Source organism: Cydia strobilella, chromosome 14 (assembly GCF_947568885.1).
Source record: "Cydia strobilella chromosome 14, ilCydStro3.1, whole genome shotgun sequence".
In the NCBI taxonomy this organism is placed as follows: domain Eukaryota; kingdom Metazoa; phylum Arthropoda; class Insecta; order Lepidoptera; family Tortricidae; genus Cydia; species Cydia strobilella.
The window spans coordinates 12,247,752-12,268,543 of record NC_086054.1 but is presented as its reverse complement, the minus strand read 5'-3'; the positions used below and the strand labels follow the sequence as shown (position 1 = coordinate 12,268,543).

The 20,792-nt window shown below is 38.9% G+C and overlaps 1 protein-coding gene and 1 long non-coding RNA gene across 2 annotated transcripts in view; one reads left to right on the top strand and one right to left on the bottom strand.

Annotated features, from left to right (window-relative positions):
* Positions 1–5,822: 5,822 nt before the first annotated feature.
* LOC134747260 (protein FAM114A2) lies at positions 5,823–16,529 on the bottom strand. The gene is made up of 11 exons (XM_063681874.1): positions 16,327–16,529; positions 15,954–16,136; positions 15,105–15,305; positions 14,070–14,256; positions 12,556–12,807; positions 11,994–12,119; positions 10,780–10,918; positions 9,924–10,035; positions 8,526–8,602; positions 6,944–7,067; positions 5,823–6,590 (listed from the first exon to the last, which is right to left on the bottom strand). The coding sequence occupies exons 1-11, from the start codon at positions 16,504–16,506 to the stop codon at positions 6,516–6,518; spliced, it is 1,656 nt and encodes a 551-aa protein (XP_063537944.1). The 5' UTR covers positions 16,507–16,529; the 3' UTR covers positions 5,823–6,515.
* LOC134747300 (uncharacterized) overlaps positions 11,164–20,792 on the top strand; it is a 336,530-nt gene continuing 326,901 nt past the window's right edge. The window contains exons 1-2 of the long non-coding RNA XR_010128310.1: positions 11,164–11,390; positions 11,595–11,739. This is a non-coding gene — a long non-coding RNA (uncharacterized LOC134747300). The remainder of the gene's footprint in view (positions 11,391–11,594; positions 11,740–20,792) is intronic.

Here is a 20,792-nt window from a genome sequence, read left to right as displayed (position 1 = left end):
CTTGCGGGCTTACAGTGTTGACAGGAGTGAAAAAAAAATCTGATTTGGAAAATGGACATCTATGGTCGCCCTATGGTTAAAATGTGCACTTAATTAGCACGCTTATGGCATGGTGCATTGCATGCGTTTCCGTAATGATCGCCTGTCCACAACAGATGGACTGTTAATAGTTACTGTGCAATTGATTTTTACCCTATTAAAGTGTTTCTAATATGCGTTGCATTATTGATACATTCGAAGATAAAATCTTAAAAACTACTAAACCAATTTACATACTTACTAAGTATAAGATGCGTTGAATACAAACAGTGTGATGTTAAAAAGGGGCTCGACTCAGCATAATCTTTAGCATAAAAACGACGATTCGCAGCAAATTCGACTACTTATCGTGCGTTACGAAAATAAAAGCATCAGTGAGATTAACAAAAAGACGTTTTCGTTTGACGTGTAATTAATATAATAATAAGATATTTTCAAACGTACGATAATCAATATCATCATTCCCCGCAGCCGAAGTCACTATTAAGCTAGTGTAGGTACTATAAGTGGGTTTATGTATGGCACCTATGGCAGTCTATAAAACAATAGTCATTCGACGAAGCCGTCTAGACAGGACAATCGTGCGCGGTGCGAGGGGCGAGGGGTGTACCGCGCGCACCCGAGCTGCATACATTCGCCATTGTTAGTAGTTCGGTACACGTCAAAGTCGTCGGTCCACTGTATACTTTTTACACTGTGCCTATGGCCTTATAACTTAGCACGTGTTCGAGCAAATATTATGTATACGACATGAAACATTTTAACGAAACATAAAACAAAAAACTGCACATTTGAAAACCGAAAAGACCCAGAAATCGACATGTGTTTCCCTACTAACAGAAATAACTCTTTTATGCTGCTTTCGTCGAAAAGAAAGAATTTTTTGTGTGTTTCTTACATTGGGTTAAACATATCTGCAACGTCACGACATGTGCGCCGACAGATGCGCTTGGGCACGCGAATCGGCACAATTTGTGATTTGCGTTGTTGGCAAGTTGTGAGGAAAAAGTGTTCAAAATTATCTCCACGACCCACCATAGCAAATATAACCGTCATATTTTGTGAGTTTTAGAACACGGCCTCATCTGTGTACTGACTTTTAATAGGGCAGCCAATCTCAAAGTGTGCTTCGCGGAGCCCTAGGGCTCCGCAAAGCCTCTTAGGGGGCTCAGAGAGAATATTTGTAATAAATAAGAAAAAAAACCAGGTCTTCTGTAGGTATGTCTTGTCCACAGTGACAACTTTTTTTTTTATTACAGCGTCGTAACTCTTTACAGCGTCGGGATGTATTATAAATTCAATATTCGCGATATAATCCGTTTTCATAGTTTTATTTCATGAGTAACTATCCCGGTAGCCGAAGACAATATTATAACCATAAACCTATTATTCTTGATAAGTGTAGAGATAGACCAAAGTAAAGGTGTATGGGGAGAAGAAATTGAAAATAGCAACGAAACGACGGGTGACCGAGATGGAAGACATGCGTCAACCCTGAATGAATGGGATAAAGGTGAAAGAATGATAAATGGTTCAAAGTTACAATGACCCATTGAATGATCGTAACTAAGCTCGGAGTATCAATCATATAATTATGTCTTCGCAATATGTTCAAATCTTTCCTTTCCCTTAAATGCAATTGGTCTTTCTTTGTCAAGTGGTAATAGTAGATTGTTAACAGAGGGTATTAATTTGTTTGTCTGAAAACATATAATGACTCAATTATATAATCCGTTTTCATAGTTTTATTTCACGAGTAACTATCGTGATAACCGAAGTCAAAAATTTCAATTAGTTTATATTATTTTAACAAAAAATCTTTTTTGACAAAAGCATTATTAGAAATATAACACGAAGCCGATTAGGAATAAAAATACATCATTAAAAATAATGGTAAAATGGTAATAATGCCAATGATCAGCTACGGCGCGGTTGTATGGTGGCCCCGCACCCAGCTAACCACAGTAATAGACAAACTAAATAAAACACAAAGACTAGCATGTGTGGCTGCAACGGGCTGCATGAGAACTACTCCGACTGCAGCTCTAGAAATAATGCTAGGACTCCTGCCACTACACATGTACATTCAGAAAGAAGCGGCTGCCACAGCTCTTCGTTTGAAGAATCTAAACCTATGGACATCTTTCAGCTTATCGCACAAGAAGATCTATGAAAATACGATCTCAAAAATGCCCATGCTGGAAGCGCCTATCGACAAAATACCAAAAACTATGATCTTCTGGAAAGATTACGCCATATCGTTAACAGAAGATCCGAAAGAAGGACTAAACCAAACAAACCTAAGAATATTCACAGATGGCTCAAAAACAAACGAAGGGACAGGATGTGGTGTCTTCTCAGAGGACCTGAACATACACATCACAAAACCCCTTGGTGAACACAATACGGTATTCCAAGCTGAATGTGTAGGAATAATAGAAGCTTGCAATGCTATTACAAGACGACAAGTGAAACACGAAACCATACTAATACTGTCAGACAGTAAATCGGTACTACAAGCGCTATGCAGCGACAAACTTACCTCAGAGCTTATACTTGAATGCCATCGGAGCCTCACTGAAGTGAGCAAAGAAGGCAACAAAGTAACAGTACAATGGATAAAGGGGCATAGTGGATCAAGAGGAAACGATGCAGCGGATGAACTGGCCAGGAAAGGTTCAGAAACACCGGCATATGGACCCGAGCCAATTATGCCTCAACCAATATCCTACATACACAACCAGCTAGAACAACATCACAGACAACTGCACAACAAGTACTGGAGTGAATTGAAGACATGCAGGCAAACCAAAGAAATTCTACCGGAACTGAACCACAAGCTTACCAAAATATTACTGAAAACACCAAGAAGCCAACTACGTAAAATAGTAGGATTAATAACAGGACATAACACACTAAACAAACACCTACATAATATGGGTAAAACTGACAGCCCCATGTGCAGAGCGTGCATGGAAGAAGAAGAAACAACAAAACATATTCTCCTAGACTGTAAACAGGTAGAAGTGTATAGGAGCAAATACCTAGGTAATCCATGCACACTAAAAGAGCCAACTAGCAACCTGAAGACTTTGCTAGGCTTCGTAGAGGAGCTGGGGTGGTTAGAGTAGCGCTACCTCGTTTCACGCAAAATAGGCACATTGGATGTCGATTTGCGGAAAATGCCCAGCAAAACTAACTAACATCCATACAAACGATTATCATTGCAAGAACTACTTATTTAACAGAAGATAAAAAAAAACCATTTTCGGTTACATATGTAGTTAAAGTGACGTCACAAAGTGTGTGACTCCCCCTCCCCCTTGTCACAACATGTCACATTTTCTTGACCCTTCCCCCCTAAACGTGTGACGTAATTAATGGATGAGCTCTATTGAAAGAAATAGTTCTTTTGAAAGCGTATAATAAACTCTGTTCGTGCAGTCGTTTTATTTTATTATTTTTTTATTAGTCATTTTATTTAGTTTTTATTTTATTTTTTATTCTGCGATTTTAAAGCGTTATTTTATTTCCATGTAATATTTGTGCATCATTGGGTAAAGTAATTCATAATGAACTGAAACAACAGCATATTTATTTTATCTACCATAATATTGTAAAAAATAAATTCAGATTGTAAAAATTATAATATATAATATATTATTATTGTCCTATGTTACAATCACAATATTGTACAAAACATTTATAGAACCAAATATGTACGAATAAAGAATCATTGTGTCGTCAAAGTCACTTATTTAACCTTTCGAGACCCGGACCCATATTCTAGTAAATATAGTAAATATAGCTACCTAGGGAGCCGACGGGTCTCAAAAGGTTAATGGAGTTTGTGTTTAGTTGATTAAAAAAGAAAAAAAAAACTATGTGCGAATGGCATAACACATATATTATGGACTGCTACTATACAGGTTGTTTATTTAGTCACCTGCAGTAATTTACGGGGAAAATATATAGGTCATACTGAGCAAATTTAACTATGTGACCAACCCCGAAATCGCGAAAAAAAATTGGCTGTTTCATACATTTTGGTTGACCTTGGCATTTTCTATGGGAGAGTAATTATTTTTCCGCGATTTCGGGGTTGGTCCCAAAGTAAAAGTTGCTCAGTATGACCTATCTATTCAGCCCGTAAATTATTGCAGATGACTAAATAAACAACCTGTACATATAGTAGCCTTCGACCTACAGTCGAAACAATACCAGATGCGAGGTTATCCTCGCATATTGTAATCCGTACGCCGCTCTGGTGTGCGAGCGGGACATCGCTATATACGTGCATAGCGCTGGCTCGCTTCTACCGGCGTGTAGTATCAGTGCGATAACCACGTTAAGCGGCACTGCTGTTTTGGAGCAGGAACATTTGATGTGACAGGTTACATACATTTGATACATTACAAGCAGTTCGTAATATTTTGTCGATTAGTATAAATTCTAAATTAGGCCAACGATTTTGGCCAGTTTTGATAGATACTTTGAGAAACGTGGTCTCAAAGTATCTATCAAAAACTGGAATATCATCAACTCCTTGTAGAAATTTTGTTAAATTATTATAGACTTACCCACATACTAATGAATGAAATAAAATCTATTTTACAAAAGAAATGCTACCTTGTCGTAAATATTCAATAATATAATAATTACTTACAATTTCGAATGTACATATTTATAGTACCAAGGAGGATATAATAAGATACAGCGGTACTGTCATAGTAGATTTTGTAACCACATTAAATTCACTGCCATCTATCGACACACCTTAAAACTAAAAATGAAGATTTATAAAAATACTATAAAATGTATTTAAATATGGATAAATGATTTTTTTTTATTTGCATTAATTTTTATGATTTTGACCCAAGTTCTTTCACTGATATTCGTTTAAATTGTTAAATAACAAACGAAACCGTCAACGTCATCTATACGACAGTAGGCCAAAGCTAGTAGCGCCCTCTGATCGAGAATCAAATTTTCTTGATTTTCGAGGCACGTTTTTTTCTTAGACTGTACCCATCTATTACGGAGTTATATCTATCTTTGATAGTACCTACGAGTATAAAGGCTAACGCTCATACTACATGTTATCGGACTGGCTAGAAATGAATTACTTTTGATGTAATGTGAAAATGGAAACTATTTGTCAATATGAAGTTTGTATGAATTAGCAACGTATGACGTCACATGACGGAGGAGTCAAACCTACTCTTTTATAGGTTCTCGTAAGATCAAAAATAGTTAAAAGTGCAGGAATATGTTCCGTTTGTTTTATTCCGAGTATTTTTGATTTTTTGTACTGTCGAGTACATAAATATGTATACATTTTTTCACCTTATTGCAAAGGATTAAGGTGAAGAAATGTATATACTTTTATAAACTCGACTGTATCATGTAATAATGTCAAATTATTTCAATTTTAGCCCGATCTCCTATTATATGTCAACGTGACAATAAGTCAATATTGTTAGATTATAATTTGCGTAAGACACAGTTATTGAATTTTATCCTCTCCTTCGAACCGCTTTCCCTCCCCTATTTGGTTTAAATTTTATTGGCAAAAAGGGTACTAAACTGTCCGCTTCAGTGTACATATGTATATGGCTACATATAATGTGTACATATATCACTAGGGCCCGGAATTTTGGGTGCGGATTTTGACAAGTCTTAAGGGGCCCACTGACTATCAGTCCACCTAATTCTAATTCTAACTGACAGGCCGATATCGTCCGGCGGACTGATATCCCTTTAGGGAGAGAACGCCACTGTTTATCGATGTTATCGATAAATCGAGATTTTTCTTATTTGTGTCTTTATTAAATAAAACCACGAACTTTCTGATGATAATGTAAGTACTCTTATTAATGGTCGATGATGAAAAAAGTTAGAAATATCGGAAAGTTTAACCCGTTTCATTTGCTTTCTTGAAATGAGTATAATTACGAAAAACTACATTTTATAACGAGTTGACAAACTAAGTAGGTATTTGGTCACAAGTGTTATTTTATTTAGATAAATTAACCGCATCGATAAAGTAAGACTGATAATATCGATATAAAGCAGTGCTCTTTCCCTTAAATATGTCAGTAGTCGCACGCAAAATTCCGGGCCCTATAGACCACACCTAACTGTTATACCTCTACCATTTAAAAAGATTCGTGGTCACCACATGGCGCTCTCATACAAATTTAGTAACAGGTAGGTCTACAACTACTACAATTAAGAGATGTGCTAGTTGCGGAAAGTTTCCAAAACATTTGGAAAGTTCTCGGAAATTTCAGGAAACATTACGGGAAACAAAGGAGAATTTCATTCTGTAAATGAAAAATTTCGATTCCCACACAAAAATATGAGAAGTATCCGAAATTTTGGAAACATTACGACGGCACATCAATAGATCGTGCTTACAGAAAGTGACATCATAGGTCATAAGTAACCTGAGTATTTGCAATTCCTTGATTTTTCTATACGGCACCTATTTGCAGTATTGGCAGCGCTAACTGGAATGCATTTTGGATGTATGTCGAACTGTTGCCAGCCTGAAACAATAAACAACTACATGTACTTAACGTTTTTCTAAATATGTACTGACATACACAGACTTACGTTCTAATTTGTTATGAGCTTGAATGAACGAACACCAGGAACGGATAATATTCATAACGACATCTTATTTTATTATGGGTTAATAATGATAAATCAATATTAATAGATGGAACTTTTTTTGGAACTTTAATCTGGTAATAATAAAGACAAACAACGATCGCAATAAAAATATATTCGACCCAATAGTAAGACTCGAACTGACATACATACGCATACGCATTACAGGGGATACAATCACTTTACTAATTATGTAAGGCATAGCAACGAAATTAAGTAATGACATTACCTCTAAAAATATATTAGTGATGTACGTATTGATTTGTTCTTTGTTCTCAGCATCCAAGGAGTTCAGCTTCTCGGTGAAGAGCGTTGCTAGTTCACTTATATGCTTGGTTAGAACCACCGTCATTCTGAAAGTAAACAAGTTTTTGCTAAAAAAAATATAATGTCACCATGTTGGCGGTGTGTAAGACAGTGGGGGAAATACAACTACAGTAGAATCCGCTTATAATGACATCGAAGGGAAGTGACACACACTAAGCGAATGCCATATAAAGCATAGTGGATTAACTTCTTATGTTTGTTAATTTTTCCAAATTAATCTTAAATTCCTTTGTGATTACCGATAATCAAAACTAAAACAACTTAAACGCCAAGCACGCACCAAACGTCCTCGCAGGGAAAGACGTGGGGACGGCCACGAAACCCAGCGAATGTGTCTGTATAACCGTACATCCGACTTTGTCACAAAGAATTGTATATGAAAACCAAACTTCGCACAGTAATTGCGTCATAGTAAGCGGCTGACCAACCGCTTACTATGACGCAATTACTGTGCGAAGTTAGGTTAGGAAGCGGAGTCATAATAAACGGATTCCACTGTACTACACACTACAATAACACACACACACTACAACGCACTATAAAGTAGGGCGTGGGAAAATTTTAAATTTCATAGGACTGCGCCACTGCCATACGTAGAGCAAATGGGATAAATTTTATTTGCCAGTTAAGAAAAGAAAGAAGATAAGTCGAAAGATGTCCATTAATAGGAAATTGAGACCACGAAAGATAATATTTTTGATTTCGAGCGCAATCATCGCTTTAGTGCCCCCACCACTCTCGCACCTAGCTAATAGCAAAAATAATATATAGTATAGAGGGTTACTGACGTTACTGTCATAGTAAATTTTGTAGTCACAGTAAATTTACTTACATCTACCGACACATGATTAAAACAAAAAATTAAAATGTATAAAAATACCAAAAATTGTATTGTGTATTGTTTTTTATTTGTATTTATTATTTTTATATGATTTTGACCCATGTTCTTGATACATGTTAAAATTGTTAATCTGCCATCTAGCCGAGAATAGGCCAAAGGTGTAGGCGTGCTAATATAGTAACGTTCACACGAGCATTCTGTTTGCGGGATACTGCACGCATACTACAGAAAACTGGATCCTGTAGAAAACCGCACCCGCAAAAAACTGGACGTCAGTGGGAAAGCGGCCTTAGATAGTTATTTGCTAAAAAGTAATAGGAATACAAGTAAAGGAGGTTGCAGGTGATATCTTACATTTCGTTTTGACAGCTCAACCATAGTTAAAAGTATGTGTGCGCCATAAGTATCTATGAGTCGCCGCAGTTAGAGTGTTCTAACAAAATCTGGACTGGCGCACTGAGAAACGGGCTCGAGATTTTGTTTGAGTGTGCGTGCGGCGACGCTTAGATACTATGGCGCACACATACAAGTCGCGCGCGGTGCGTTGTATGAAAATAACATACTTTGCCCTGTTTATACTATGGCTCAACGAGGTTCAACTGCTGCATTGTACGGTAACGTAGTTAATCAAAATATCACTTACTGCGTTAATGCATCTGCTTCGTCTGCAGTGGACCTTCGGGTCTTGACCAGCAACATCTCAGCCGCCTTGTGATATACCTGTAAAGTTTCCATACACTTTAGTTAATAGGGGGTATTACTGCAATGTTCTGCCACCAGAGTGCAGCGCTAACCCCTTTCGTAAACCATAGAGTAACATAAACATACTGTGACTTTAACAGTTTTTTGACAAGTTTTCAGAGATAATAAAACATGACATTGATGTATCAAGGCGGTTTGTTTACAGACGACCTTCCGGGAAACGCGAATCCGAAATTTGTACCTCGAATATGCAAGAGTGACAGAGATGTTAGATAACGAAACAGAGATCTTCTTAGAATAAATTTAAAAGTGGAAAAATTACTGCCTTGGGTGAGACTTGAACTCACGGCCTCACCCAAGGCAGTAATTTTTCCACTTAAATTTATTCTAAGCTTAATAGCGTCGATCGCAGACGTTTCTCCTTGTTAAAAATTAATTTAGAGACCTTCTTGTTTCGCGATAGACCCTCAGATTGTGGTAGTGGCGCCCCCTGCGTAGAGTTTCGCTTAATATTCCCTATTGTCAGGCGTGGCTCACTCAGCGATTTCGTCGCGTCGCTACAAGTACATGCGGCCCACCCCAATTTTAGCCATAGTAATTGCCGCGCACCGCTAAGGAACGGACGCCTGCTCGCGCCTGCGCCACCTAGCGGTCATATCTGTCGTAATAGACGCGTCTTGTTAGAGAGTGAAACTTCTGTACCTAGTACTATTATTTATTCTGTGCTATTGTTCAATTAGGGTGACGTCCTGACTTCCAATGAAGCTGAAAATTGCATACATATGTAAGCCGGGTGACAATGCAATGTTACGGTACCATCGAGCTGATCTGACAGGATGTGATAAAAAACTGTGATAAAACAATGAAACCTAATTGTGTTTGAGGTTTTTAGAATTGTTTCGATGAGTATTAGTTACCTGTGGAAAGTAGTACAGTCAGCGATAAAAGCTTGTACCAAAAATGAAATTTTTGCCAATGACTTATTTAAAAATAATTTTCTAATTTAGTTTTTGTGCGACATTAATATTTTAAAACTGCATTTTAGACCTAAGTTTGTGATTTTTTTCTATCGAGCGAAAGTCAGAAACTCGGGGTACGAATCGCTCAAGTCCCTAGAGAAAAGCCTCCAGATTGCTAATAAAACTTTGGGCAACCGTATTGTGATCTAAAAAGCAATAAGACTTTTTAAAAACTCCGCGCGTTCTTGAGCCACTGCATCTTAAAACAAGTCGTCATAAAAGCAGTCCTCAAAATGAATTACCTCAACAGCGAGGACAGTCGAGCACTTCTGTGTATTGTCTGGAAGTAAAGTCTACAATATAAGTAGGTGGAGATATACCTCGACGGCGGCGGCGGTGGCGGCAGCTAGCCCGCTGACGCAGCGCTTGTATACCGCCTTCTCTGTTGCTGCTTCGTCCGATGACAGCCAGTCGAGCACTTCTGTGTATTGTCTGGAAGTAAAAGGGTACACATGTAACAATATGGCGAGTTTCAGACTCTATATTTAAATATAACAAGCAGGAGTACTGATAAAATTTTAAGTTGCGAATAATTTAACATGTATAACGATATAAACAGGGAGCTCTAGCGCTGCCTCCTACATTTTATGAACGTTCCCTCCAGTTGGAACTCATTTCGTTTCGAATATAACTTGTTTTCATATTTCCGTCTCCGATTATTTTACAAATTCGCCACCCAAATAAAGGTTTTCAAAAAATACTCTGCTACAGTCTTATTACCTAAATAACTCTAATATTTAGTAATATTTTTTAAAGCATTCTAGTCAGCTAATGTACAAAAAAATGGTGAGTGTGTGGAACACTCGGTTGGAACAAAGTTAAGAAAGGCTGGTGACGTGTTCATTCTCATGCTCATTGTTATGTTATGTTCATGTTCTTCGTGTCCGTGTCCGTCATCCTCATCCTCATTCTCATTCTCGTTCTTTCTCAATCGTATGGGTTGTGACGGCAAAATCTTAAGGGGCCCACTGACTATCAGTCTGCCGGACGATATCGGCCTGTCAGTTAGAACAAAAATTTGACAGTTCCGAACAACTGACAGGCCGATATCGTCCGGCGGACTGTTAGTCAGTGGGCCCCTGTACACTTTTTTTCGCCTAGTGTCCGCCAACCGTCCGATAAGGAACTTCGTTCGAAACACAAAAGTCCATAAGAACAGCACTTAATTGTACTTACTTAACCAAGGGCTGGAACTGTAGTTTTAAGCCTATGTCCCTTGTAGCTGTTTGGAGCCTCTCGTGGAACGCGTCTGCCTTCGAAGCACCTTCGTCAGTATCTTCGTCTTCCTCTTCTTCTTCGGGCATTTCACAAAGTTCTGAATGAATAATGACAATATGGAAATAAATATTTTAATTATAAAAAAAAGGTAAATTAGAACAATTTCGGGACATTTGATAGAAACAGTTCCAGGTGTTTCGTGAAAAATCGCTATTAATGAGGTGTACATACACTCAGACAAACTTTTTCTTACTTTGCATTAAGTACGTAATTTCTTTACTATTAAACGTAAATACTTCGCTCTTAATAATGTTACCTAGTTTTTACCTAACCTTTGGCTGTTTTTTTTTTTACTGCGTCGGTGGCAAACAAGCATACGGCCCGCCTGGTGTTAAGCAGTCTGCGTAGCCTATGTACGCCTGCAACTCCAGAGGAGTTACATGCGCGTTGCCGACCCTAACACGACCGCACCCTCGTTGAGCTCTGGCAACCTTACTCACCGGCAGGAACATGACACTATGAGTAGGGTCTAGTGTTATTTGGCTGCGGTTTTCTGTCAGGATCATGTCGTCAAAGTCGCATTAAAAATTCCAGAACAGAAGAGAGGCCCAGGCCGCCGTCCTTCGACCTGGTGGTCAAACATAGAAAGAGACCTCAAAAGATCCCAGATGTCAAAAGAGACAACCCAAAACAGAGTTGCTTGGCGCAGAAGAGTGAGGAGGCCCGACCCCAAATAAAGGGAACAGGGAAAGAAGAAGAAGGTTTTCTGTCAGGTGGAGGTACTTCCCCAGTTGGGCTCTGCTCTAGATCTGGTATAACATCCGCTGTGCTGTGCCCTACCACACAAAGCGAGATGACATTCACAGTGCCCATACCTCTCTTTTAGACGTAGTTTAAAGACACACCCGGGTCCAAAATGTATGTTACGAATCCGGATACCACGTGTCAGGCATAGCCTAGTGTGGGGCCACAGGACATTGACAAATGTTAATAAGGTTTTCTCTTTTAAATAAAAATTCTTATTCTAATATTATAAATGCGACAGTAACGCTGTATGTTTGTTTGTTACCTGTACACGCTTAATCCACTGAACATATTTAGGTGAAATTTAAGTCCCAGATAGTTTCAATTACAGATAAAGTCTAGAATAAAAATATGATAAGACATCATACCAGCAACCTGCTGTAGTGTCTCCTTAATATCTTGTCTCTTGTCAGGGTCAGCGCTGCGTATTCGCTCGTCTATTCTCATGCTGACTTGCCGGGATAGCATCTCCAGGGCTTCGAGGTGAACTAGACCTGGAAAATCAGAATAAACTCATATTTAACATTGATATACCGACATAAAATGCCTCTGTTCAATTATATCTCTCGCTAAGAAACACAAAGGTGTAACGATGGTGGCAAAGCACATAGGTAGTAGGCTAAGCAACATGACACCTGTCTCACTCTAGTAATATACGCTAAGAGCGTGATGCACTCTTATTATATGTCTCACTCTAATATGTAGTAGGCTAGTAACCTGCATTTGTCCCTAAGATGTCAATACAGCAATTTGCTTATATGAAGTTGGCAACAACGCCTGCGGGCATGTGACACCAAGACAGCAAAATATAATATCTATAGGCTCCGCTTACCACTCAAGCATCCAGGCTTGACACCATTTTAGCTTAAAAACCAAATTCATTTCTATTTTGGCGAACTCTAAGTCTAGGCTTTCAGACTCTGAACTAACCTTCAAAGTCATCAAACAGGTTCTCATAGTGCACCTCCTTCGCCTCTCTCTTCCGCTCCCTCGCTCTGTCCTCCTCGTCAGCTCTCGCTTTAGCCTCCCTCAGCACTTGAGACAGAACCGGTTTGACGCTAGGGTCTAGACCAAGCATGGCCCGTTTCTTGGCTAGCCCGGGGTCACCATCTTGGAGCACTTCCATGGTCTTTTTACCTATAGTTTCTAGAGTGTCTAGGCTGCCGGATATTACTTTTGTACCTAGAATGTAAATGTTATTACATGTACAGAATGTCTTAAGGATTTAAGTCTGCCAAATTTGTATATTGACAGCCTGATATGGTCATGATTTTTCCTTTACTTGATCTATGTACGGTCTCCCCCTCCGTTTCCTTGCCTCAACTCGATGATGTTTAATTGATGGTTTTGAAGTAAAGTTAAATAAAGAAATATAATTTATGTAAGAGCAATCAAAATTTATCATGAAAGTTTTCATTTAAAATACAGCTTATAATGCCGTCTGTACTCTACTTGAGATACACAGGATACACTCTACTTTCAGAATAGGTTATTAACAAAACTAGTTTAACAAGCCCAAATTCAATGCGTAATATTTAATGTCCACAATAAGCTCCTGATGACGCTCCTCGGTACGGAGTGAAACATGTCGAGCGTTTTCGACTTAGAACACGTGAGTGACCCGTTATTAATATATTTTATATGTCCACAATAAGTCTCCATCATCAGACAATTTTAAATGTAGTATAACATTGCATTGTCTGTCACCAGTTAAATTGGCAAGCTTTTTCAGCTAAATCAGACATTGATAAAAAATTGAAATCTAGTTTGCAATGAAGTTTTTGACAAGAAAAAATTTTTTTGGTACAAGCTTTTCTTTCCACAGGTAAACTAATACTCATCGAGACAATTCTAACAACCCCAAACACAATTAGGTAGCATTGTTTTATCACTGAGTTCCTATGGCCACCTCCTGTCTCCATCATCAAATCAGCTCCATTTCATCATAATATTGCATTGTCATTTGATTTCTCATTTGTCAAAATTTCAGCCCAATCGGAAATCGGGAAGTGGGTCAAATTTAGCTTCCAAGATTTGACCCACACTAACTAACAAACCTACATACATACTAACAGGGCAAGTTAAATAAAATCTTGTAAATATCCTAAAATAAGTGTAACATGTATGACGACCGGTCTGGCGTAGTGGGTAGTGACCCTGCCTATGAAGCTGATGGTCCTGGGTTCGAATCCAGGTAGGAGCATTTATTTGTGTGATGAGCACAGATATTTGCTCCAGAGTCATGGATGGTTTCTATGTATGTATTTAAGTATTTGTATATTAATATATCATTGTCTGAGTACCCACAACACAAGCCTCTTGAGCTTACTGTCTGACACAGCGTGCATCAGACAAATGTGAACGCAACCATATTAAATGCGTCACGACTCAACACAATACGACACGTCAGACAAATGTGAACCGGGCTTAAATACATAACATACCAGTTGTCTCCACAAACTTAGTAACCCCTGACAGCAGACTACCCAGCTGGAAAGCATCGCCAGCATCCTCTGCCTTCTCCCTTCTTTCCTCAGGTCCGTCTGTCCTGGCTCCACTCTCCCTGGCCTTTCTGGCTAGTTCCTCTGGATCCGGTGCGCCTATGCCAGTTTCCAGGACTGTTGAGATGCCCTGGAATGTATGATGGTATTTTTTTCTAAATATGAAAATATGCTAATAGGAAACAAATTAAATTATTTTTATGAGAATATTTTAATTTGTGTTATTTCAAGTAGAAACACTACTACACCATAGAGTAACTTATACTAGAGCGGTACTGTCATAGTAAATTTTGTAACCCCAGTAAATTCAATGCCATCTGTCGACACACTTTAAAACTAAAAATAAATATTTATAAAAATACGATAAAATGTATTTAATGGATAAATGATTTTTTTTATTTACATTAATTATTTTTATGATTTTGACCCATGTTCTTTCACTGATATGCGTTAAAATTGTTAAATAACAAACGAAACCGTCAACGCCATCTATACGACAGTTGGCCAAAGCTAGTAGCGCCCTCTGAACGAGAATCAAATTTTCTTGATTTTCGAGGCACGTTTTTTCCTTAGACTGTATCCATCTATTACGGAGTTATATCTATCTTTGACTACACCAACCAACCCCGTAATCGTGAAAAAAAATTGGCTTTTTCATACATTTTGGCTGATCAGATGTCGACGTTTTCTATGGAAAAGCGAAAAAAAAATTCGCGATATTAGGGTTGGGCCCGTAATAAAAGTAGCTCAGTTTAGCGAGTAGAATCGAGCCCTGAATTTAAAAGCCTCATGGTCAGAGAGATACTGTATAATATTGATTGATTGATAAATCCCGAAGACACTGTAAGCCCTTAAGACCCCGAGATTAAGCCGTAGGCTTAACATGGGCCTTTGAGATTAGAACGTACCCTGTAGGTTCGGGGTCATCTCTTACTCTAAGCTAGGAGATATCATGTTTTTGAAAAAAGAGGTGCCTACCTGAGAAACCTGGTTGGTGATGGTAGAGATACCAGCAGTAGCTGAGCTCAGCAAAGAATCCACACCCCACCCCCAGCCCCAACTGCTCTTATTGGCAGATTCTGCCAGACGATCTGTCACTGCCTTAATGTCCGCTTCGGGCTGTGTTTTTGGTGCTGAAGCTTGCTGAGGTTTTGGAGGCTGTGGTTGTGGTTTAGGTTCCTGAAACCAGTAATTGTGTGGATTTTACGATGGCATATTAAATCATTTTACCCCTCTTTCTCTCTGTTGCCTTGTTTGGTTGCATAGGAGAAGACATGATCGCATCATAGAGAATAACAAATGCAGTAGAACCCGCATAAGACAATTCTGAAGGGACCTCGTGCTTGTAATCATCCCTGCATCCTGTAAGTACATCTTGACACAGAATAGATTATAGTTCTACATACAGAATTCTCACTATCTAACAAAACAGCCATTTCACAGAGGAAAGTCATAAGTCACATTGTCACTGCTTATAACATACACATAGCCTCACACAGTATCTCTTTCTCTCTCTAGACTGTGTATCAATTTTTATTATTGCTACTCCAAGGCGCTGGATGTGTTGCGCCTGCATCACACCGCCATGGCTGCTAAAGTGGTGGAGTATGTGCACCAAAAGACAGATTATATGCTGAAGGTATTCTTGCTCTGAGAGTGCCACTACATGCACTTCAACACTTGTGGTGCGTGTACTGCAATCGCTGCAATCCTTTGAGTTTCCTTCATTGAGTTTTTTTTATTACTGCTCAGAGCAGTCGCAACCTGAGTGTGCCCAAAAATTAAGTGACATACCACTGTCTCGGCATCACAATATTTCATACTTACATTTTTATTTGTCTCGTCAATCCCCCAGTCATCAAAATCGTCCCAGCCATTGTCTCGTGATTTGCCGCTATCTGTCTTGGTATCCACTTTAGTTGAAGGTGCAGTACTTTTAGGATCATTTTTAGGTTCTGGCTCAGGATCTATGTCATCCCAGCCGTCTCCCCATCCATCTGTTTCTTTTTCCTGAAAATCATTCAAGATCTCTGTAATAAGGTCTTAATCTTTTCGACTTTTCTTTGTACAACACGAGTATAACAATTAACGTTGCAGAAGAAAATATCACGAGTCCTTTGTAGTATACACTGTACTGTATTGACATAATTATAAGTATCTTAGTTCGGTTTTGGCTAATTCTGGAAACAAACTTACTCACTTCTTTAGTTTCTACATGCTTTTTCCCTAGCGTGGCAGCTGGTTTCTTCGGTTCTTGGTCAGATTCTACAGTATTGTCACTGTAATTCGACGATGAGAGTCGTTTCTTTCTCTCTTTCTTTTCCACGCTACCATGACCCTCGTCCGCACTCTCGAAATCATCACTATCACTCGACGGCATGGTTAAATTTATGCACTTTTTGATGTAATTTTAACTTTACACCGAGATTTTAGTGAAATCAGGCTACGTGTTGACAAAGATTTGACAAATCAGCCAAGATTGACAAGAATAAGATGTACGCAAAGTTTTATATGATATTTCAGTGCGTATTAAGTATTCAAAAGTGAACCATAATGTTTTGTGATAAGATTACATTTTTAAATTCGTCTAAGCACAATGCTAAATGGTGCAAATTGCGTTAATACGTTTTTGCTAACAGAACAGAACGCTCCATTCTAAGCAAAATTCTCTAAAAAACTAAGTTGCGTTGTATGTGTATCTTGGTTGTATCGTTGTATCCAAGTTGTATCTCAGAATAAGTAAAAAATATGGATTTATTACCAAAATATGAAATAACAATAGTTCGACACTGAATACATCAAAATAGTATCGTTACTTTAATTTTGTATACTGTAAATTCTTTAATTCAACTAAAAAAAATTAACAAAAATATATTATAAACTGGCATAATTGGACATTACCTATTCGCAAAAAAAAAACGCTTTATTTTGAAATTTTGACGTGGACGTGAGTGAGTATCCGTTTCAGGTGTAGTGATTTTTATGAAATGGTCAATGAATAAATAAATAAAGATAACAGGGTTCAGTGCTTTTATTTACTTACACGTAATAAAGTGTGGCAGTATCTACGTGTTTGGCAAAATTGGTAAGTGAATTGCATTCGTTTTTAGGGTTCCGTACGCAAAGGGTAAAAACGGGACCCTATTACTAAGACTCCACTGTCCGTCCATCCGTCCGTCTGTCACCAGGCTGTATCTCATCAACCGTGATAGCTAGACAGTAGACAGTTGAAAATTTCACAGATAATGTATTTCTGTTGCCGTTATAACAACAAATACTAAAAACAGAATAAAATAGGTAAATATTTAAGTGGGGTTCAACAAACATGATTTTTTTGCCGTTTGTTTGCGTAATGGTACGGAACTCTTCGTGCGCGAGTCCGACTCGCACTTGGCCGGTTTTTTAGTTATATAAGTAATTAAGGAAATCCTACTATATTGCATTATATGCATTGAACGTATAGAACCGGCACAGAGAACCAGTATTTTGTGCCATGAGTTGCTGTCGTTTTGACAACAAACCATAGAAGCGGAGCGTGTATTTCGCGACCTAAACGCGAAGTGCCATGAATTTCATGCCGCTTAGGCCAGGATTACACTCGTAAGTTTTACTTACGTAAGTAGGGACAAAGCTATTTGCTAGAATGAGATAACGATATTCATATCTCATTCTGTAGTATAGCTGTGTCCCTACTTACGTAAGTAAAACTTACGAGTGTAATCCTGGCCTTACGCTGCGTCTTACGTAAGGGAACATTCGCGAACGCGAAGCGAAGCGGCGCGGCGGGCCCACGGCGTTCGCGTTCGCAACGAGATCACCGACGTAGGACACTTCTATAGGTATCAAATGCTTGATTCACCCCGCGCCGCGCCGCGCCGCTTCGCGTTCGCGTGTTGTTCGCCTACGGCCCTACGTAGTATTTACTTGCGATTGCGACAATTTTATTGTTTATTATGGCTTCTCTATAATTAGTAATAATAACTCAATGCTATATATATTATAGTCGTCGTCAATAGAACTTGCAAATAATGGTTTGTTTGCACGTTCTATTGACGACAACTTTAATGATCTGATTCAGGATGATCGCTATGATCAGGGTTTTTTTTTACTTAGGTACTCCTTGTAGGTATCCATTGGAAGTTGGATGGGGCATCTGCGCCCATTCGTCCCCATAGTTAGCTCCGCCCCATGGTTATTGGTTAGCACCATCGACCCATTTTGACATTAATGCTTTTTTGCCTGAAAATGTGAACATAAATATCGATGAACTTTTGTCGCGTGATGGATGCGTATCGTATCGTAGGTATGTCGCTTTATTCGTTTAATGTCGGTTTAGATTAGCTCATATCCTGGTTTATGCCAAATATATGGTGTTTTTGATCATGTTACATTTTTTTAATGAAAAATGAATAAAATCATCGCTACCATAAATAATACCTATGGTTCGAAGTATTATAGACGACGATACAATAAATTAAGCGAAGCGACAAGTGATTTCCGTCATGGGATCTTCGCCTTATACATTCGACTTACCTACAACATGTCATGTGATACCTATGCGAAATCTCCCAATCGATTTAATCTCATATTGCGTGCTGCGACGAGCTGAATTTAAAGACTCATTGTCCTGGGTGCTAGAGTACCTCCTACTCCTCTCCTGCCGTCGTGGACTGCCGCAGCCGTGTCGCCCTAAACATCCCTACTTAGGCGGTTATTACACTGCGGTTTCCGGATGCCGAGCTAGTGTGACGTGTGACTGATGACTGATCTGATTCATCTGATAACCGCCTTACAGCAAGTTCAGGGCAGTGTTGCGTTTGTATTAGGTAGAGGTACAATGTAGCAACTAAACTGTCCACTTGAACATGATGTAAAAACTAGACAAACTATTTTGTCGTACTGGATAATAACAGATGTGTCATCAAGAAATCAGATTGATTTAGATCATGCAGTGATGATGATTTTATTATGACCCAGGCCGTTATGTCATCTCGTATCATCCTGGCGTCATCGGCAAGCATTGTCAGCGGAACCAGTCGCGCGTGGCGAAGAATAGTCGAAATTACCTATTGACCTACTCTTTTCGTCATTATTAGCCGTAGAGACGCGTTGATAAAGTGTTCGGCTAAGTTTTGATGGACACGCTCTTAGATTTTTAGCTGTTTCGGACTAGCGTGGTTTTCTTTTGAGTGCCTGAACTAGTTTTGATATAGGGATGCGTTTACTTACTCGTTCTACTTCGACGGTCTCCGGCAGTCTAGCTCTTCGCTGTCGGCTTTCAGACTTCTCTAAATTATTTTATGATATAGAAGGAAAACGAGCGTACGAATCGCCAGGTGGTAAGCAATTACCGCCGCCCATGGACAACTGCAACACCAGGTGTTGCAAGTGCGTTGCCAGCCTTTAAGATAGGAGAGTACATTCTTTTCTTGAAGGTTTGCGAGACAGGAAGTTTTGGAGAAACGCACAGTTGCAAATTGCCAACCGTCTTAAGTGGTGAAGATGGAAATGTCAATCATTTCAGTGGTTCGTATCTAGTATTGGCATACGCATCCACCGTAGTGGTAACCACCATACATCGGGGTTTTCGGTGCGGGAATGTTTGACGTTAAATTAGCCAAAGACTTAAAAAACAAAATGTACTCTAGCAGGTTTCTACCTAATGAATAATTAAATACTTAAACAAAAGATTAAATTAAAAATCATAATTTTTATATTTAAACAAAGTATGCTACAAAGTGAAACACATTTACATGGTTCCGTACCTAAAGGGTAAAAACGGGACCCTATTCCTAAGACTCCGCTGTCTGTCTGTCCGTGTCTGTCACCATCGCTGTATTTCTGTTGCCGTTATAACAACAAATACTAAAAACGGAATAATATAAATATCTAAGTGGGACTCCCATACAACAAACATGATTTTTTGCCGCTTTTTGCGTAATGGTACGGAACCATTCGTAGTGACGTAACTAGTGGGCGGGGGGGGCGGGGGGGCAGAGGGGGCAAGTGCCCCGGGCGCCATCCAAGGTGGGGCGCCAAAATGGGCAAAAGGCAGCAGCAGGGAAACGTCAGGGGGCACATATTTGGTGACTGCCCCGGGCCGGGCGCCATATCCTCTAGCTACGCCCCTGACCATTCGTGCGCGAATCCGACTCACACTTGTCTTTTAACCACACCATCGCTAGTAAAATACTTACTGTAAAACATTACAAATCAAATCCAAATTAACGTTATTTAATACTTGTCATTGAAAATCTCATTTAAAAGTCAATTCTACTCGCCGACATCAAAAATCAACTCAAAATTTGCATCAAACTACTTCTCCACTCTTGTGAATAAACTTCAACTTTCCCTTCTGTTTTTGAAACGTAAAGAGGGTCTTAACGAGCTTGTGTGGTGAAAATAAAATTGTATCATAGTAAGTACAAAATTTACAGAGAGGTCGTTATTCATTAGGCATAATATGAGGTTTTCTCAGACTAACATCTGTTTACCTCTTCTCTTACTCAAATCATTCCCGCACCAAAAACCCCGATGTATGGTAATCACATGCGTCATTTATTGATTTATTGTATCAATCGTAGGTACGCATTTGATTGATCGAGTAGAAATAGATCAAAATGTAATAATCATAGATAATAATCTTTTTGAAGCTTTACCGCACGA